This window comes from Patagioenas fasciata, chromosome 1, assembly GCF_037038585.1.
Source record: "Patagioenas fasciata isolate bPatFas1 chromosome 1, bPatFas1.hap1, whole genome shotgun sequence".
Lineage (NCBI taxonomy): Eukaryota > Metazoa > Chordata > Aves > Columbiformes > Columbidae > Patagioenas > Patagioenas fasciata.
The window spans coordinates 169807005-169826870 of NC_092520.1; the positions used below are offsets into that span (position 1 = coordinate 169807005).

Sequence of the window (19866 nt, forward strand, 5' to 3'; positions counted from 1 at the left end):
AATAGGTGCTTTTGCTTATGAGGAAGAGAGGTGAAGCTTCTCAGAAATGAAAGAAATATGGGTGGCAAAAGCAACATGCTGCTTTGTAATTGCCATCAGCGTCCACCAGGCAGAAAGGCAGAGAAGACAGCAATGCTCATTGCAGAGTTTTATTTAATCCGCACCTCTAAAGACAACACAGATTTAAGAGATCCATGCTTCAGAATGTTAATTATCCTGAGTTTGCATCAAAATAACGTGCATCTGAAACACCGAGTCCTTAAAAAGGCCTCTTGTCCTCTTCTTGGCTTTGCGGACTACCTCGAGCTCCTTCTTTGCCCACTCTAAGTAGCTTTTTGAGCAAGGATTACCCCAGGGGAAGCCCATGTAGTAGGAGGTAAATGGAGTTTGCGTGGATCATGTGCCTAGGGAGGTTGCATCTCTTCTCTGATTTGTTTTAAGTGAGTTATGTAAAAAATCTGGCAATGCTCTTAGGGACATGAATCAGCTTTCATCCAATTGCTGCATGTGCTGGATTTGAAACTTCTAATAATTCACTTTTTTATGTTTCCAACTGAAATGAAATACCACTCCCATGAGTAAGCTACTGCTCTATGATGTGGCAGAGAAATCAACCTAGTTAAAATAGGACAGTTAATCTGTGCATAGTATCAGGAAACAAAATTTAAAAATTGCAGCTAGATATTTTGTTAATGTGTCTTTGATATAATTTGTAGCAAGTGCTGCATTTTCTGAAAATCAACATCCTTCACCATATCTCACAGTAGCCAAAATCACTAGTTACTTCACAAAATCTGAATTCACTTCTTTCCACTTTCCTACTAAGTATCAAGCCAAAACTGCAGCAAAAACCCCAAAACAATCAAAAACCTCACAAACTGGAGGATAATCTGTAAAGCCTTATGGAGGATCACAACTGCTAAAGAGACACAAAACAAGCTACAGTACCTCGAAGTCTTTCACTACTGAAGCAAAACCTGCATTCTTCTTACACTGTTCATCTAATAGTGCAACGTTTTTATCAAATTCTTTGATGTAAGTTGAATACATCTTCAAGTAGGGACCCTTTTTAACAAATATATCAGCAATTCTTTGATGTTCAAGCCTAGAAACAAAACATAGAGCAATTAGAAAGAGCTAAAAATAGTGTATATCTTAACCCCACAGCAAAACATATTTTTCACAGTAAGATGTGCGGGTTTATGTTCTGAACAAAAACCTTACATTTCAGCAGATAGTCATCCATCTGAGTAGCTACTCTGAAAAATCTTACCAGGCACACCTCCACACACTAGTTTAGTGTTAGATGACAACCACTTAATACACAATCTGTATTAAATGGTCTTGAACCATTTGAACACTTTAGTACAAGCTGGATTTCTGAGGAGACACATCTTCAGACTTCAAGATGCAGCCTCCACCCCTTAATAGCAAGCACTGGATTGCAGCCGTTACCCATTTCAGTGCCTTTGTACAGCTGATTTAGATCCACCCACCAGTGTAACTAAGAATGGACTTCAAGGGGATTGTGGCTGTCAAACAGTGCTGTGTCTGGTTAGTAGATATCAATTACCTTTAAAATGCAAACGGGTCTTCAGGATAGCCTGCTTGCCTTCTAATTAAATCAGTCCACTCATGTCCATGCAGGGACCAGAACTTTCAAATTTAAAATGAATTTTTAAATAAAAAAGCGTGATTGCTAAAAACATGTATTGATGTGCCTTCTGGACCTTTCTGGATACATATAAATGGCAAAAAGTACATCTAAATGGAAAATTCTCTCCGGTACTTTCAAAGTCAATTCTGTCATTTAAGAAGGCACGTGAAACACAAGCAAGAGTCACACCATGGTCACACAGAGTCACGTAAGCCCCACAGATACATTTCAACAACATCAAAGCAGCGGTATCCCTTTATTGATAATCACCAGTGAGACAATCGCTCTTCCAGTTCCCTCAGGAGGTCCCGATTGAGTTCGTACAGCTGAGGTAGGTAGTACAGGATCTGATTCAGGATTCTGTCCTCAATCACTGGCTTCCCAAGCTGCCTAGAGGCATGTGCCACAGCGTCCCGGAAATCCTGCCGGAGCACAAAGAGGACAGAAACCCCCCTTCCCATCAGCCAAAAGCCTTCAAAGCACCAAGACAGACAACAGCGTTTTCTCTGCAGACATTCCAGGCGCTGCTCCCTATTACCAAAGGCAAGGCGGGTACCATCTGGGTTATGTTTCTCTGCAGCTTCAATTTACTCCCCTGGGACTGCCTTAATCCCTTTGGTTTGACACTGGAGCTTTACTTTCTTGCTCCTGTATGCGTAATATAGAAGTTGTTCATAATTTTTATGCCATGCCCTTCAGAAATCTGCTGGTAGTACACATAAGGAAACTAAGGAGGGGGGGCCAAAATATTATCTATCTGCAAGGCTGTTGGCAGCCTTGAGTATCTTCTTGCTAATATTTGGGTCAAAAAGCAACAATGTTACATCAGTTAATACAACAATAATATAATATTAAAAATCATACTAGATTTCCTAAGTCATCTACAAATGCCCTTTTGGAAGATGTGCCTCTTGGACAAAAATGTAGGGTCACAAAAAATCACTGTATGTAGCGGTTCTTCTTTATACATGAAAATAAACATCTAACAAAAATATACCATAACAACACATGGGAATTATGAGATTTCAAATGTTAATGATGTTCAAAACCAACATTCAAAACATTTACAGGGAGGAGGAAAACCCCACTTACACTTTAAGGGTCTTCTTGCAGCATTTTAATGCTGTAACCAGCTCCCAGTAGGACAGAGCTGAGGCTTATTGCTCCCCATTGAACTACTTAGAAATAAAATCTTGGCTCCACACAAGTCAGTAGGGTCAGGCTTATATCCATATTGAAACTCAGCATCCTTTACACAAGGTATTTTCCCCACTCACATGCAAACAATTTTTTTAAAAAAGGTTACCAATTTAGCATTTTGCTTGAAAAATAATAGTCTAAGCTGACCAAAAAAAAAAAATCCAAATTAGGTGGTGCGTTGTGTTATGTCTCACTTGAATTTGGGCAACAGTGGAAAAAAGATAATCCATAATAACTCTTTTTGTGTTTTGTGGTCTCCAAAACCTGATAATGTGTGCACGAGTATGGCGAAAAAGGTGACAAAAAACATGTTCCTAAGTACAAAGATGAGTAATATTTTAAATGTGAACAGGGTTCACAGTCATCATTGAAAATCCATGGGGCCCTCAGGTTGGGGAAAAAAGAATTAGACACTTCTTTCCCTCTTCCCAGGTCTACTACGGCAGGTCTTACCAGCTATGTCAGCAGTCCAGCATCTGGCACTATTTAGGGTCTCTCAAACTTAAGCCTCAACTTTCCCCTGCCCTTTCTCCTCATTACATCAGCTCTGGGCAGTGTGAGCTCCAGACACACTTTCTCGCTTTGTGACCCTCTGGGTCACCAAGGCTGTGACTGGGCAGAGTTACGACAAGAAACAGAAAGGAGATACAGGGTGATGGTTGTGATGGGGGAAGGCTGAGAATTAAATGCAAGGGAGTTAAAAAACAGATGGCGCTATTCATATGGAAATGTTTCATTTTACATCCTCTGTGCAGTCTAGTGACACATAGGTTAACTACCAGCTGCATCTTATGGGTTTTCCTGACCCTAGGGCATTGCTTAACACTGAAATTATACATGGAATTACAATGGCAAAAGCTCAAATGAGACATTCTGGAGAGCTTCATGCAAAATGCATCATCATATTATGATAATATTCTCCCCACCCCAATCACATGCACACACAAAACACCGTATATACTTTGCCATGGGATGGATCAAGAATTTTGTCCGAATGTTGTAAAGCTACTTGCACGATGAAAAGAAAAAAAACTTTGTCTGTAGCATAATAAACAACCCAGGCTTTTCCCGGCCCAAACAATAAAAGGGGAGCAGGGAGCCAGGTTTAAGTACCAGTAGATAAGACAGGAATGTCATTCGTAGTTAAGAGCATTTATTTAACTTCTAGATACAGCATTCAAAGAGTCTGCAGGATGATTTCCAAATACAGATTTGGTTTTTCAATTCGCTTGATCCAAAGTCCACCAGCTTCACCAGGCTTTGGACCATGTCATGAAAGACCCTATCATTAAAACAGCAAAGCAAAACTTTGTTTCATCACCCGCTCCGTCCCTCCACAACTAAGCAAATGGACGAAGCCCTGCAGAGAGGAAATGCAGGGAAGAAAGATAAGGTAAAGCTTTCAAACGATGCAAACCAGCCTGCTAAACAACAAAAGAGCCAAACTTCAACGCTGTTTTTTCATTTTATTTTTTTTTCTAATTATCAAGTCTTCAGTACAATGCATTTTTCCCTGTAATCATGTTAAGATTTATTTTTAACCTGGCAGTGGGTGTGAAGTAACTGTCACGCCAAGTTCATCTTGAGATAAACTGAAGAGCTGAAGGCAGAGAGCACATGCCTGAGGAGTGGGGGTAGGAAAAGTCAAACAAAGGTAACTCAGTTGGAGTTAACGGTGTTTACACTTGAAGTACTGGCCTTCTGAGAAAGTAATTTCTTACCCAGAAGGACAAAACACAGAAGAGGTCTGTTTTAATGACCAGATATAAAATACGTTTTACCTTCCTTTATACAAGGAGTCACCTGGAAAAGATGAGGAGCAATGGGTATAAGTTACTCCTGGGGAGATTACGACTGGACACAAGAGGGAAACTTTTCATGACAAGAACAATCAGCCATTGGATGTGGTGGATTCCCCAACATTGGACACTTTCAAGACTCAGCTGGACAGGGTGCTGGGCTGTCTTGTGGAGACTGTGCTTTTGCCAAGAAAGATTGAACCAGATGATTCTTGTGGTCCCTTCCAAAGTGGTATTCTATGATTCTATGTTAACTTAAAAAGTAAACACTGAATTTTCACTCCAAAGGGTGCAGAGTATTCAGATAAGGACAGCTTTTTATACAAGTGAAATTAGAAATTGCAGTAATAGCCATTTAATGCAGCAGAACCTAACTCCTTCTAAAACTAAATCCATTCACTGCTAAATAAAAAAATGCTCTAATATCTATATATACCTGCAAGAAATTATTCATATCACAAACATATTTAGCATATAGTACTATATAATGCTGCTGAAGAGTACTGCTTTCATAAGCCTCTTCAAAGACAGCCACCTGAGACGTCCTAGAAATTATTCTGTTTGAAGCAATGCAGCAATCCATTACAGTGAATTTTAAACACAGATATTTTCTAATTTAAAATGAGCCTTTCAAATACTACAGTCTTACTCATTAAAAAACACTTGCCATGCTTGGGAATTAATGTGCTTATCTTACGGAAAAATAACATTTGTAACTCTAGGCAAACGTTTCATATGCTGCATGACAGAAAACAAAAGATTATGCTAGTTATACTGAATCATCCCAGCTTCTTACCAAAATAATTTTTCCTTTCAGAAGGGGAGGCTATTGTACACTTTCTGAAATGCCGGTTTACATTTTCGTGCTCTACATTATATTCTGGACCAATAATAATCTTCTGATATCACTTTTTATCGCTTAAGCAAAGGCAACTGTCTTCACACAGCTACTTTAAGAGGACAGCACTCATCACCATCTCTGGAAAGCACATTCTTTCCAAACCAGAAACTGTCTTAGTTTATTCTCAACTAAGACAGCATCCCACTGGGTACTTGTGCATAAGAAAATCTAGTTTAGGTAGTTTTAAAGGCTTCTGAGTACATATTATTGCTGAATTAGTGCCTGATAAAATGTTCCTGACTTGAAAATGTTTAAGGAATTTTATTTATCCTATACACTCCACCTAGAGCTATGCGGTTTTTAAACAATATCTGAGGATACCACCATGACTGCTTTTGTTCCCTCCCACCTCTCCTTCAATGCAGCTTCCTTAAATAAGCAAAAGGCTGTGATATCTGAAATAATTCTGACCCTGTTGTGAATCATCTGAGACCAGCCCACGCACTTCCCCTCTGCAAATGCCCTGACTCACAATCCCTCTCAGTTCTTTCCACCAAAGGATTCCCAGCAAGGCGACCTGCCTGCCTCAGTTTCGGGAGCAAAGGAACAAATTTAGTTGTAAACCAAAATAGGTGCTGACCAGACTAAACTCTCACTCAGCTGCTGACCGGGTTCAGTGTACCTTCAGCTATCTAATAGCTTGAATAAAGATAATTTCAAACGGGTGAAATTAAAACTTCTTGTAAATTTAACCGGAAGAGAAAGAACTACGTGATCTACACATGGTCACGTATTTTACTCCTAAGGCTTCAACCAATATTCATCTTGGATCTGTTCTCCTAGAACATACCATCAGCAAAGCAAAAATAAGCCATAATCCCTTCCACTGAGGTGCAAGTCCTAGCTAAATACACCTGCAGATAGCTCAAATATCAGTTTAATTTAAGGAAAAAAATATATTCGCACTTGGATACTTTTCAAGGAACACACACGCCCCTCCACCCTACAGGAGGGAGGAGGGAAGGGGAGGAAGTTCCACGTTCTGGGGAAGAGCACGGCTGCCGTATGTGACAAACTGTAAACACGCCTGCTAGGAATACAGCTACAGGAGATTCCACACATACATTACTTAAAATATAAATAGGCAGTCTTAACTACAGTTAGGCTATTAGCCATAAACTCTTAAGATAAACTGTAGCAATGACAGTTAATGAAGACTATGAGTAAGTGTGGATCGTGACATTTTTCAAACATATGAGATTGCTTCTGGAAAGCTGCCAAGTAGTTCCACACCTTAATTTCTAAGTCTTTAACGATATAAGATAGTTAATTTTTTACAATAATCAATTGTTTGACTGTGACATATTCCCAGAATGTTATTTCGAGGGATAAGCTGGGTAGTAAAACAGTATTTCCTTCCAAACCAAAACTATTTTGTTAGCCTTCTTAATAAGATGACTACAGCTGCAATTCATTGTCAAATGCCTCAATCAGCAATTCTAAAGCACTTCATAGACTAAAAAGTTATCAACATATTCACCTCAGACTGGTCAAATATTTAATTTTCACAGTTGGAGAAAAAGGAGGTTGAGAGAATTTTTCACAGACAAACAGTAGGTCAGTTGTAAACCAAGACCATAGGTCAGGGCTTCCCTTGCTCCAAAACGCACAGCTATTTTATTTCTCAACATGCACATTACATTCTTTTTCAAGATCTACTAATAATTATTTTTCATAATATTTAGCTTCCATATACAAAAAGTCTATGTTTTCATATATATATAAAACTATATATGTAGTGATTTTATAGATGTATATATAATTTTGCAATTGTCTTCTGAAAAATGGAAGCATATTAAACCAGAATTTCTCACTCTTCTAAGTGTCTCTGGAAGGATACACAATATAGAAAAAAGAAAGGTCTGCCTTCTCCAATAAGAAGCTTATCTTCTGGTTGAATAAAAATTAGAGGTGCCTCCTCACAAGCTCCCTACTTGCTCTCAAGAATCCTAAAAAGGACAGAACTGGGGTCTAAGTCAGAATTGCAGATCTAAAAGCTCAGGAAGAAGCCCAGAGGCCTAAGCTTCTCTTTGCTTACATAGCACAAAGTCACACACTAAACCTTGCAGTGGAAGGAGCTATCCCAAAAAGCATGTTCCTCTGCTGGACCAGAAGCCTCACTGTCCATACCATAGCAGCAGGGAAAAACGAAATCAAAAAGGATGGGAGAACAAAGAGAGTGGTGGGTTTTGGCAAAAGAACAAAATTCAGAACAAAAAATGGACCTAAGCAATGACAGCAAGTAAGCCAGGCAGCTCATCCTCACAGCACCAGGGTGCTGCTGAGGAGGTCCCTCTCAGTTGTGCAAAGCAAACCATTTCCAAAGCATCCCACAACAAAGATGTACAGATGGCACCAATCCCACCTTACTCCTTTTGCAGGAATACCAGGTGTTCTTCTGGCACAGAGCATCTCAGACAGCAGTGACAAGCTTGTTTCTCTTAAGTCATTTATGTTTTACATTCAGTTCATGGTTCCTTTTCTTCCTGCAAGTTTCTTTTTTTCTGCAAGTACCCTTAGGAAAGAAATAGTACTTATCGCATCTTCTCAACTCTTGTTTACCCTCCAGAGGCTATGCATGAACCACCTCACTCTGGTATTTGGAAGAGCTGCACCACCTAACTGGACTTCAATATAAAAAGACAAAAATTCTAAAAAAAACCTCAACCAAGCAAAAAACACCACCACCACGAAAAAATAATAATAATACCCCAAACAAACACACACAACAAACACAGCAAAAACAACAAAAAAACCCCCAACAACAACCAACCAACCAACAAAACCCCAAACACCAACTTGTAACCAGTTTGCAGCCACGTTCCCACCTTCTCAGCTGCTTTACACTCCACTTCAAATGCTCTAAGCAGAAGCAATTTGAAAACCTTATTCTTACATCAAAAGTCCTGTTCTCTGGCTGTAATAAGAGCAATGAGCTGCATTAACTGGCAGTGGTAAGACAGGCTGAGGAAAACACTATTAATTTCAGATCATCGCTAATGGAATTAGTCACTAAATTTCAAGTATTTACTCTTTGGAAAACCACCAAGAGATGGTTCAGAAGGTGTAACGGAGCCTCACCTGACTAGCCAAATCTTTACTGTGGGTAAAACAAGCCCAGCCTGGGGAGAATCTAAGTTTTCATTCCAGGAATCTGTCAGTTTGCTTGCCTGAAGTTAGTAATCCTGACCCTGAAGACCAAGTGGTTCATTACAGGTAAAATCACAAGGGTAGTTTTATCAATGTTTAAATACTATGCATAAGAAGTACATGACTAAATAAACAGATTTAAGAATGTCTCTGACAAACATACGCAAATCCTCAGGCATACCACTTTGTGTAAATAAAACAACATGTTTCTGCAACATTTCTCAGATATGGCAATTTTTTTAAAATGAAAAACGCACACACACAGAGCCTGAAAATTGGCGCCTGCTCTGACAAGGACACTCACCAAGGTTCATGCTACAGGCCATCCAACAAATTGAGGGCAAATTGTTTCCTCAACTCCTAGCCTAGCATAATCTCTGTTAGACCAGGCTGAATAAACGTCGATTGTTATTGCTAGCCACCAAAAACATTTCCAATGGGTTTTTATTTGGCAGCTAGAAACTAGCATACTGTCATTAATAGAGTTGTGAGTCATCCATTTAAACAAAGCAAAACCCATCCTCCAGCACTACACATTTACAATGCGCAGACAACCTGAAGTTCAGTCCAGAAACTTCCTAAATGCCTTGACTACTCTCCCTCTCCCATGTTCTTCCTCTGCTTGTCTCCATCCTCTGCACCAACAGCCTTTGCTTCCAGTACTGCGCATATTACTTGAAGAAACAGCACACTGAGAAGTGAAGACACCTTTAAGATATGTTATATGCCTGAAAAATATGATAATTAAAAACCATACAGCTTAAAACTTGCCCATACTCATTACAACAATGATCTTCCTTTAACCAGTATTTAAGCTTGAGTACTGCACTAGAAAACATGTTGAATATAAATTTATATATTGGCCGCAACTGCCTGCTCTAGCTGTTAAAGAACAAGCCTCAACGCAATAAAAAAATCAATTACTAAAACGGAAGGCAAGAGGAATCAGCAAGTGGTGTGGTAAGTTCTTTGTTTCCTGAAAGATCTCCATATTACAGGAATATATACATCCATCTATGAGAGCCTTTGTTCCCAGTTTCACAGAACATGCTTCTCAAGAGACTAAGACAGGCTAACGCATCTGTTCGCAATATTACCACTGCTATTGCCCAAGGAAAAAAATCACTATGCTTGCACATAATAGAGTGACAAAATGGTACAAACACATATCACTTAGAAGCTGACAGAAAACACATAAAATGAATCTAAAGAAAGCTAAATTCTCTATTAATTTTCTGTTATCACCTTCTACACAGCCTGTTTAACAGATGACTGGTCTGCATAAGCATGGATTAAATATTTAACCCTTGCTGTGCACAACATATTGCATATACTACAATCACAGCTGTTATCAGAAGAGCAAGCATCTGTCAAAGAATTGCTGCCCAAAGATATGCTGCCTTGGTGATGGATGCAACATTAGAGCTAATTAATTAGACTACCTAAAGAACGTGTATTTTTTTTGCCATTTCTGAAGTAAACTGTTCCCACCTCTGCTCTATTTACTTTAAAAGTTACTCTAACCAAAGATTTTATTTTGGTTGCTATGGTACAAGCTGGATTATAAAGATGATGCTGATTAACATAAATGGATATATATTCAATTTTCATTATTCAAGCAATACCCCCACTCGGCTGGAAGACTGCATACATTAATTAAGCAGATGCAGAAGGAGACACAAAATATTCATCCATTATATAAAATCTGAAACTTTAAACTTCTGCTTAATTAGATTAATTTTTAGAATTTGAATATGTAGAGACAGCAGAAAAAGGCCACATTCACTACAATAAAGCCTAAACATAGAATTTCAAATGATTAAACAAACAGAAGAAAAAGCTGCCTTTTTTTTTTTTTTATATACTTACAATGTGTAAGAGCTTTAGCACATCCACAAACCTATCAGAAAAGCAAGAAAAATAAAATAGTTACATTCTAATTGCCTGATTAAAATCAACTGAGTAGGTGTAAAGTTTAGCATTGACACTTACACTTTCTCTGAGCTCATGATCTCCTTGGCGATATGGTAAACCTTTGTTTTCTTTCCAGCTGCCTTGCTCTGCAAATAAAATTATATGTTATACTATGCACCTACTAAAACTGGTGTAACGATCATTTCAGGCTAGCAGTTCCTCAAATCCAATGTAATTACTCTATCGTTATTTCTAATAAAAATGTTTTATACTCCTTTGTAGTCTCCTGGCTTTGGAATCATTTGGCTTTTCAGATCTGTGACAAAACCAATTTAGCTTGTAGCTGCAAACAACGTTAGCCAAGAGTAGTTTTTATAACACTATTGGCCTTTTTATTTATTACAGGAAGCAATGAAGCCCATAACAAATGAAGTCCTAGCAAGTGACACTTATTAGTTAGCGAAAGCAGTACAGATAATATTTGTATATTATTCAGTTTTTTTTCTGACTAATACAGCAACAGTAATATTTGCAATAAACTCAAATGGATTTCTTTACTGAAAAATATTAAAGGAGAAAAATATCACACTGAATAGAAGAGTCAGCTTCTGACCACCTACTAAAGAAAATGCAGCAATCGTACTGCAAAGCTGTAGAAGTGTGAGCCTTGTCATGTATCTGAAACACTGTGGAGATGATGATGTTTTTTATGTTCACACGTTTGGCTTAAAAAAGAAAAATCAATGCTACTGCTCAACATCAGATATCAGGAACAGGTACAGCAAAGCAAAAAGGGGCAGGTGTCACGACACAAATACGTTTTCTATGCAGTGTAACTCCAATTTACAATTTCCCTCAGATAAAACACCTTTCTCCGTAACAGCTCTCATGGTTTGCCATATGCTTCTCTGCTGCCAGCTGCCACCACATCTATTAGATATTCAGGCTTTCATTTCAATGGGCTGCAAAGAAAGAGCGTGGATGAGGAGCACCGAGACATCACAGGATATACAACACATGGGACTCCTGGGGAGGCTGTATGGAGTATGGCAGCGCAATACAGGCTTTGAACAGTTTATCTAGAAAAGCAGCTATTTCTGGCATTACGTATGTGAACCTTTGGTTCATAAGCGCTAATGCTGCAAGATTTATCTGGAATTTTAGGTCTTTTCTGAACCTAGAAACAAGTCTCAAGTGCTAGAAATCAAACCAGGGAACCAATGATATTCACAGGTTGAGGTTAATGATGTTGTTATAGTTCAAATAAAAAATAAAACTTAAATAATTTTAATTTGAGATTAACTACACATTGCCAAATTAATGACATTCTTTTCTAAATCTAATAATGTGGTGTTGCATCACATATATGCAAAGTACATTATTTATTTGATATGCTACAGAGACATATTCACACAGGGATTTTACTTCTAAAATGAAACTTATTTCCAAAAACCACTTAGATCTTACCCTGTGAGGGTCAATCAGATTCAGGGGAGACTATAACACTCATCCTCAGGCCTCAATGCCTTTTTAGAAAGCACAGCTGACATACTCCCTACAAGACTGAATTTACAAGTAACTCAATTATGCAGAGCAAGGTATCTGCCATCGGGGTAGATGTGACAGTTGCAAATGAGAAGAAAATTAGTATTTTGAGAACAGGATGCTAACAGCAAACAATTACAAAACAAAACATAGCAGTCTGTTTTCCAGTCCATTTGAAAGACTTTTCACACACCAGCTGGCACTGAAAAGGCCACTTTGCATTTGTTCAGCCAAGACAGGCTGGGCTTAAGAGAGTCTCTAATGGGAGAACCCAAGCAACACAAATTGGGCTCTCAGGTGTGGCATTGCAAAAGAACCTTGTGCCTGCTCTAATAGATTAAAAGCATCAAAACAGCCAGATGCTTGTGGTAAGCAAAAATAGAAACAAGCCCAGCTGATGAGCAATGCAGAGGCCACTTCATTCTCCTCTGCAGGTGCTCTCCCTGTTGGGAAGTTGGTTGTTGATCCCCAGCTGCTGGCCACATGTGCCACCGGCAGCTGAACTGAGCTGACAGCACATGTTGCACAGCAAGCGCTGAATTAGGCCATGAAACCTGCCCAAGAAGCCTCCTAACTGGGGACGCTTTCCTATAAAACTCTGTCGTGAAAGGTTGAGGGCAATTCTAGAGGCACACAAGATTAAGTTACCTTCTGTACAGGCACAGTCCTGCTTAGTTTCACAGGAACTCACTTTTCCCTCAGCTCCCTTTCCCTCCTCCAATTTATTCCTCTCATCATTTGGTTAAATGACATTCAGGTCTGACACATCATCAAGTATTCTCTTCAAATACTAACAAGTCTCATTTTAGTTTGTTTGTTTGTTTTTATTGTTGGTGGTGGTTTTGATTGTTTGGCTTTTTTTTTATATTATTATTCATTTTTAATGGAAGGATGCAACTAGCACTACTATCAAATGAAAAAGAGCTACCAGGACTGGTACTGAGGAGAGGCATTGGTCTATGGGCAGTCTGGTGTCAAGACATCCAGTACTAAGTAGTAAGAAAGCAGGTATCCCCACGGACAGGGACAGGACCTCTAGAATCATAGAATGGTTTGGGTTGGAAGGGGCCTCCAAAGCTCATCTAGTCCAACCCCCCGCAATGAGCAGGGACATCTTCAACTGGATCAGGTTGCTCAGAGCCCCGTCCAGCCTGGCCTGGAATGTGTCCAGGGATGGAGCATCTACCACCTCTCTGGGCAACCTGTGCCAGTGTTTCACCACCCTCATTGTAAAAAACTTCTTCCTCAGGTCTGGTCTAAATCTCTTCTCCTTTAGTTTAAAACTGTTACCCCTTGTCCTGTCATAGCAGGCCCTGCTACAAAGTCTGTCCCCACCTTTCTTACAGGCTCCCTTTAAGCACTGAAAGGCTGCAAAAAGGTCTCCCTGGAGCTTTCTCTTCTCCAGGCTGAACAACCCCAACTCTCTCAGCCTGTCCTCATAGGAGAGGTGTTCCATCCCTCTGATCATCTTGGTGGCTTTCCTTCATTCTAAGTAGTTAGTGCTGTCTTCCTGCTCCTCATTTGAAGAAGAAATAAAATAGTGGAAATCATTCCAAGCTGGCACTTGCAGAAGCTACCAGAAGGTCAGACCTCAACCACAATTGTCAAGTGTGGCTTACACTCCTCCAAGGGCCACAGAGGTGGCTCTGCAACCCTATAATGACAGATCTCACACACACAAAGTCTCTGCTCGGCACCAAAGAAATGAATTAAGGAAATGAAATGCTGAAAGGCATTTAAGGTGTTTCAAGTCATTGAAAAGGAAATATTAAAAATGGTTTCAGCCATCTGTCCCCCTGTGCAATAAGCGGTGATTGGCAGGTTAGCATGCAGAACCTGCAAATGCAAGAAAACTGTCTGCACAGAGATGGTTAGTGAGAGACAGCCTCTGCTTCATGGTCAAGACCCTCAAAATAAGACCATCTGGGCAAAACTACAGCTTCCAAGAGATTTTTCAGAAGGATCTTCTCAGATCTTGCAACCTTCACCTGGCCCCTTTCCTTGAGCTTCACCCAGGCTCACAAATCAAAGGTTGATTTTGAATGTTTGGTGCACAAGAGACATTGTGCACTCCAGGATCTGTGAGGCACAGACAGCCTCATTAAAAGGTATTTACAGGTCTCAAAACTGAAGCTCTCTAAACATACATCTGTGCATATAGCTCTGTTAGAGAGGCATGGTAGGCACCTCTACAGCTCCATAAAAACAAATATGCCAGGCAACACACACTTTCCAGCGGGATATTTCTAAACTTGACCTCTTAATATCAGGCTAGCATACACATATTCAATTAAAATTTTAGGAAAAAAAAATCACTAAACAATAAGAATGACAAAATATAAAGTTGTATTGACTCAATGCCTTTTGTTTGAAAACATCCCAACAGGTTACAAATTACAAAATAGTGCAAGAGTGAGGAATAGCTTCAGAAGATAAAGATTAAAAGCTACCTGTTTATCTTCTTGAGGATCAGGTTCCCCTTTGCTGGAATCAGAATTTGTGTCATCATCTTCATCAGAACTGTTCATGATATCTTCTTCATCTGACTGAAGATCTCCCATTACCATGTTAGGATGATCATGGTGTTCTACGGACCTAAAATTAAAATATGTATAGTTAATAAACATACCATACTTTATTTATGTAAAGAGTTTTCTGTTTTAGCCCACATTAAGTGGTCTACTTGGTACAAGAAACACTGAAAACAGTAGTGGGTAATTTGAAGATGATGATGACAGTGGTAGGCTTTTCCACAGTGGACTCATAACTGTGCAGTGTTTTATTTAGGCTGGTATTGATACAATGCTCACTGACAGCAAGCAAAATCCACAGTACGTTTGGAATATTTCTCTTATTCTTGCCCACCAGAGTTTGCCTGACAGCAAAGTTTGATAAATCTATTCCCTTGTTGCTATGTGCATGTATAGTGCAACATTTGTACTGTGTGCCAGAAGGATAAAGAAAGACCATGGCTGCTTTGCTCTCCTCTGTCTCATAGCTTCAGGACTCCGTCCAGATATGGTACTCAGACTGGAGCTTTCTGTCTGAAATTTTAGATGCATGTGTATATATATATGGTTGTTTCTCAATGCATACAGTAAACAACTACAACAGGGATGGCAACATTATAACCATTCTGTCCAATAATTTTTCTCAAAAACAAGAAAGCAGAAGCTTTTGGGATTGAAAACTCCTATCCCCCAGAGACAGACACCTTCCAGGTAGCTGTCAAAGTTATAAAATATAACCTTGTTCTGCTGCTGTACAATGATTATAGAGGTCTCTTTTCGTTAGCTTCAGCCGTATTTGCAACACAGAAATTGCATGAGACATGCACACAACCTTCTTCCTCTAACTAGCCTTGACAGCTTCAGTAGAGATTTAAAAAACGCAATTCTAGAAGAAAATAAAAAAGGGAGTAGAAGAAAACAGAGGCTAGAGGAAACAGAGCCTGAAGTTCTGGTAAAGTTACCTAGAAATCTCTAAGCTCCTATTTTAATCCTTTAAAACATCTGTTAATTGCCAGTTACACTAAAGCTGTGTCTAAATGCACGTAATCTGCGTTAAACGCCTGCAAAAAGATGCTGGGATGCCACAGGCTTATTGTGATATGAGCCAAAAGGATTAGCTACCCTACCAAAAAAAAAACCCCAAATCCAGAAACTCTTGCCCTCAAGCTGTTGGAGCCAGCAGAGATCTCACTGTGCTAATCAACACCTCGTTTTGTGCAGCAAACATCTGCCAGGGCTACACACTCCTCTGTAGAGCCGCCCTCTGCCTCCCTACACAAGAGACAGTCATGACTTTTCTTTTCCTCACTTTGAATCACAAGGAAGCAGGGATGGAGGGCAACTCTTTGGACTCAACACCTCCAACTGTCATAGTTACCAGGAAAAAAAAAAGAAAACAACATCAAAAACATGTCAGTGTGGATACTGTGAGAGGTGGTTGCCTGTAACATGACTAGCAGAAGTAAGGAATAGTAGCTGTGTGGGGCAGCCACAGCAAGGAGTTGATTATTCAATGCTCAAGGCACAGTTGAAAAAACGAAACAAAACAAAACCAACAACAAAACAGTGCACAAAGGCTCATCCCAAATAGAAATATATTTAGAGATGAAGACAAGATAAGCTGGCCTGCGGACAGACTTTGGTCAGCCACAAAGACGTAGAAAAGATTAAAATAGCTTGGTTCTATTAAGACAACACAGGAAGGACTCGGGAAACACCCAAGTAGTTACTGTCTCCCAGAACCAAATGGGGTGGGGGGAGGAAGGTGATTGCAAGCTCATCATCGAGTTCACACAAGATCCTGAGCCCAGACTGCAGCATGCAGGGTGCAGAGAGACATTCATTTAATTCAGATTGGAAATTATCAACTTCATGTGGCCACCAGAGTGGCCAGCAGAGAGTGGAGTGCTACTGACAACAGGGTATGGAGTATGCCAGGGACAATTCCCACAGAACTTCCATGTACTTTGTGAATGCAATACGCAGAGCTTCACCAGAGCTTCCCTTGGAACCACATGAGCATGATGCCAAGATTTCTGCAGTAACTTGTTCACTTTAGCAATTCAGAAAACTTGCCTAGTCTATCTAATTCACAGTCGAATGACCTGCTGGTCTGAGAATGTTTATTTCAACAGATAGCATCTCCTATGCTTTTATTTTACAGATGACAAACATCTTTATTATACCTGTAGCATTATACAAGAGAAATATATACTCCTATTTTATCCAAAGCCTGCAACATAAATAACTACTGCTACTCCTTGCTTTATTATATTATTTACAGTTCTACTGTCCACATCTGTCACTGAATCTACATCTGATCTGGGATTATTTTTTTCCATTGAAAAATGTATTAAGTGCTTCAACCACACTAGAATTTAGTTTTCGGTCCCTTATGCATCAACATTTACTTTTTAAACGGATATTTCATTGCCTTTTTCCTTATCCTTAATATTTGTTTTAATTTCCTTTAAACTAGGATTCGTTCCCACACAGAAAACATTATTTTCACACTCGTTCTTTTCCACACCATTCTTTTGCTCAAGCACATTCTAAAGGGTGCCCATTCCCAGATTTTGCTTAATTTTCCATCTAAACATTTCAGGGCAATTGTGCCAACACTTGAAGTTTTAGAAAATCTGCCCTTTTTGAAGTCAGAAACAAGCATATTTCTCAGTGAAACTGTATTCTGCTTGCACAAACATAACCCCATCGCCACTGAAAGATGAAGACCAAACTAGCTGGGCCTGCTGGTTGAAGAATTTTCTAAATGAAAGATTGACTTATTTAATAGAAAGTTTCAGTAAAAACTACTAAAAGCTTTTAATCATTAACTGCTGATGACTTCAGGATGTTTAGTAAGTGTCCACACATAAGAGCCTCTCAGCATATACATTTTTTCCTTCCTGTGAACCACAACGTTTAAGCACTAAACTCCTTCTCTTGCGTTTGGTGCATATGCACCTACTATTCATCTAAAGCAAACTATGAAAGCCGAGAGCACCATCTACCAAATCCTGTCTACAGTATCTGCTCCAAAAGCCAAAGCACCTCAGAGCAATCCCTATACATCTTTATCCTCATTTACCCAGCGCAGAGCCTAAGGCAGATCTCAGGTTCTACCCAATACATTTTTGGGTGGGTTTGTTGGCTGTTTGGTTTTGGTGTGTCCCCCCCCACCCCCCGCTTTCAGAAAAAAAAAAACAAAACAAACAACACAGTGGATGATTAGATGGTTAATGATCAGAAGTCAGTTCACACTCAGGCATTTTCCAGAATCAAACAAGTCATGAGTTCCGGGACAGGTTGCAATGCTGTAGCCATGGACAGATGCACCACGGGTGGTATATGCAGTTTCGTCCTGTTCTTCACAGGAGACTGACAGCTTCACTGTGTTTGCTGATCTGCCTTTATCAGCCATATGCTGGAGAACATGTGGCTCTCCTTGTATCTTACGCCTTAACCTTTCAAAATAAATATTATGGCTTTTCTGCCAAAACAGAAAGCAGTTTTGTATTTACTAACTACTCTTTCTGTACTTTTACCTTTGAACACATTTACACCTTAAGTGTATAGATAGTTTCCCAAAATTATCTCTGGACAAAGCGAAATGCCTTTTAGCCTTCAAATGAGTTTGAAAATAGTAGTAAATGTTTAAATAAACAGCGTCTTTTCTACCGTGTATCAATTCCTCTTTTCCAAAATACCACAGGCACGCAGTAGCAGCTATTTTTAAGCAGCTCTTCTGATAGTTCACAGTATCCCCAAAATACCTATCTCTATCTTGTTCTCTCTTCATCATGATTCTTTGTCCTACCCATAGCACTACCAAGAGAAACTTCTGCATTATCAGTCATGTGAAACATCATCACCGCCAACTCACTGAGCTGCCCACTGAGTAAGAATATGTTGCCATATCTCGTGAGCAAATTACCTAAATATAGATGTGGGGCTTTTTTATTTGACACATAAAATGAAGAGAGTGTTAGTTTGCCTTGGAATGAGCAGTTTATGGGATGAAGAGTATACATTGTGCTGTATTTTCCTAATGCGATAGTAAAATATTAATGAAACAAAACATGCTGGTCCTAGTCAGGCATACAGCAGGATAAACTGTCAAAACTTAAAAATTGTCATCAAGCTATTACAGCCAGAAAAGTAAATCCTAACCAGCATAAAAACCTCTTATTGTCTTCAAAAGATGATCAAGACTAGTGTACATTAGTTTATTTGTATTATTATAGAAGCCTCAAATACACCTGAGGCTCCACTTTGAGGCACTGTTAATTTAGACATTGCATAGGACACTATAGCCTGAAGTCACAATTAACATTCAGTCTCAGTTCCTAATTCATTTAGAAGGCAGTTAGTATTTTAAGCTTGACTAAGATGATTCAGATAAATTCTCTGCCATGGAATGCCCCAACATCAAATACTGGTATTACTTCAAGTGTTAGCATCACCATAACTACTGAAAAGCAAGTTTGCACCGCTCCAAAGTCTTTGTTAAAATAGATTGATCCATGCTGATCCTTGTGAATTATTTTTAGATGTTTTTTCTACTTCTATTATAGTAAATAATCAAAAATATGTAGGAATGCTGAATGAACAGAACCTTGTACACAACACTGCTAAATTCTTCCTTTTTTATCCATCTGCTATTTTAAAAGGAGTGTCCATCTACTCTGCTTCTTGTAGGAGCAGCCCAGCATCTTTATCCTTCTGTCTGTTCCTCCAGTATTTCATTGTGGTTTTTTGTTTGTTTGTTTATTTTTTAAGAAAGCCTTCAACATACAGGCAAAACTACACAAACTGAAGTTCCTACTCTACTGAAAAATACACACCAAAATATCAGAGCACCAACAAGCATACCCACAATATTTCATGTCAAATCCTTTTTTTTTTTTTTTTTTTTTTTTGCTGCTACAGAATTTCACAATCCTTTCACAGCTGCTTGCATCTCAGTTTCCTCCAGAGAGGCAACAATTGCTACTGCTATTCATCCACTTTAAGTTTTTAATATCACCAGCAACCAATAATTAAGGTGTGTTCAGCTGCTTCTTTAAGACTTAAAAGCACACTGGCTCTCTGTGGAGGCAATAGCTGACAAGGCTGTTATATTTTTTCACAGAATCACAGAATGCTAGGGATTGGAAGGGACCTCAAAAGATCATCCAGTCCAATCCCCCT

The 19866-nt window shown here is 39.2% G+C and overlaps 1 protein-coding gene across 2 annotated transcripts in view; it reads right to left on the reverse strand.

Annotated features, from left to right (window-relative positions):
- FGD6 (FYVE, RhoGEF and PH domain containing 6) overlaps positions 1–19866 on the reverse strand; it is a 72763-nt gene that overhangs the window by 31230 nt on the left and 21667 nt on the right. For both annotated transcript variants that reach the window (XM_065838125.2, XM_071800198.1), the window contains exons 3-7: positions 14617–14761; positions 10700–10767; positions 10577–10607; positions 1928–2079; positions 949–1105 (exon numbers count right to left, since the gene is read on the reverse strand). In XM_065838125.2, coding sequence (XP_065694197.1) covers positions 949–1105; positions 1928–2079; positions 10577–10607; positions 10700–10767; positions 14617–14761 — 553 coding nt within the window. The remainder of the gene's footprint in view (positions 1–948; positions 1106–1927; positions 2080–10576; positions 10608–10699; positions 10768–14616; positions 14762–19866) is intronic.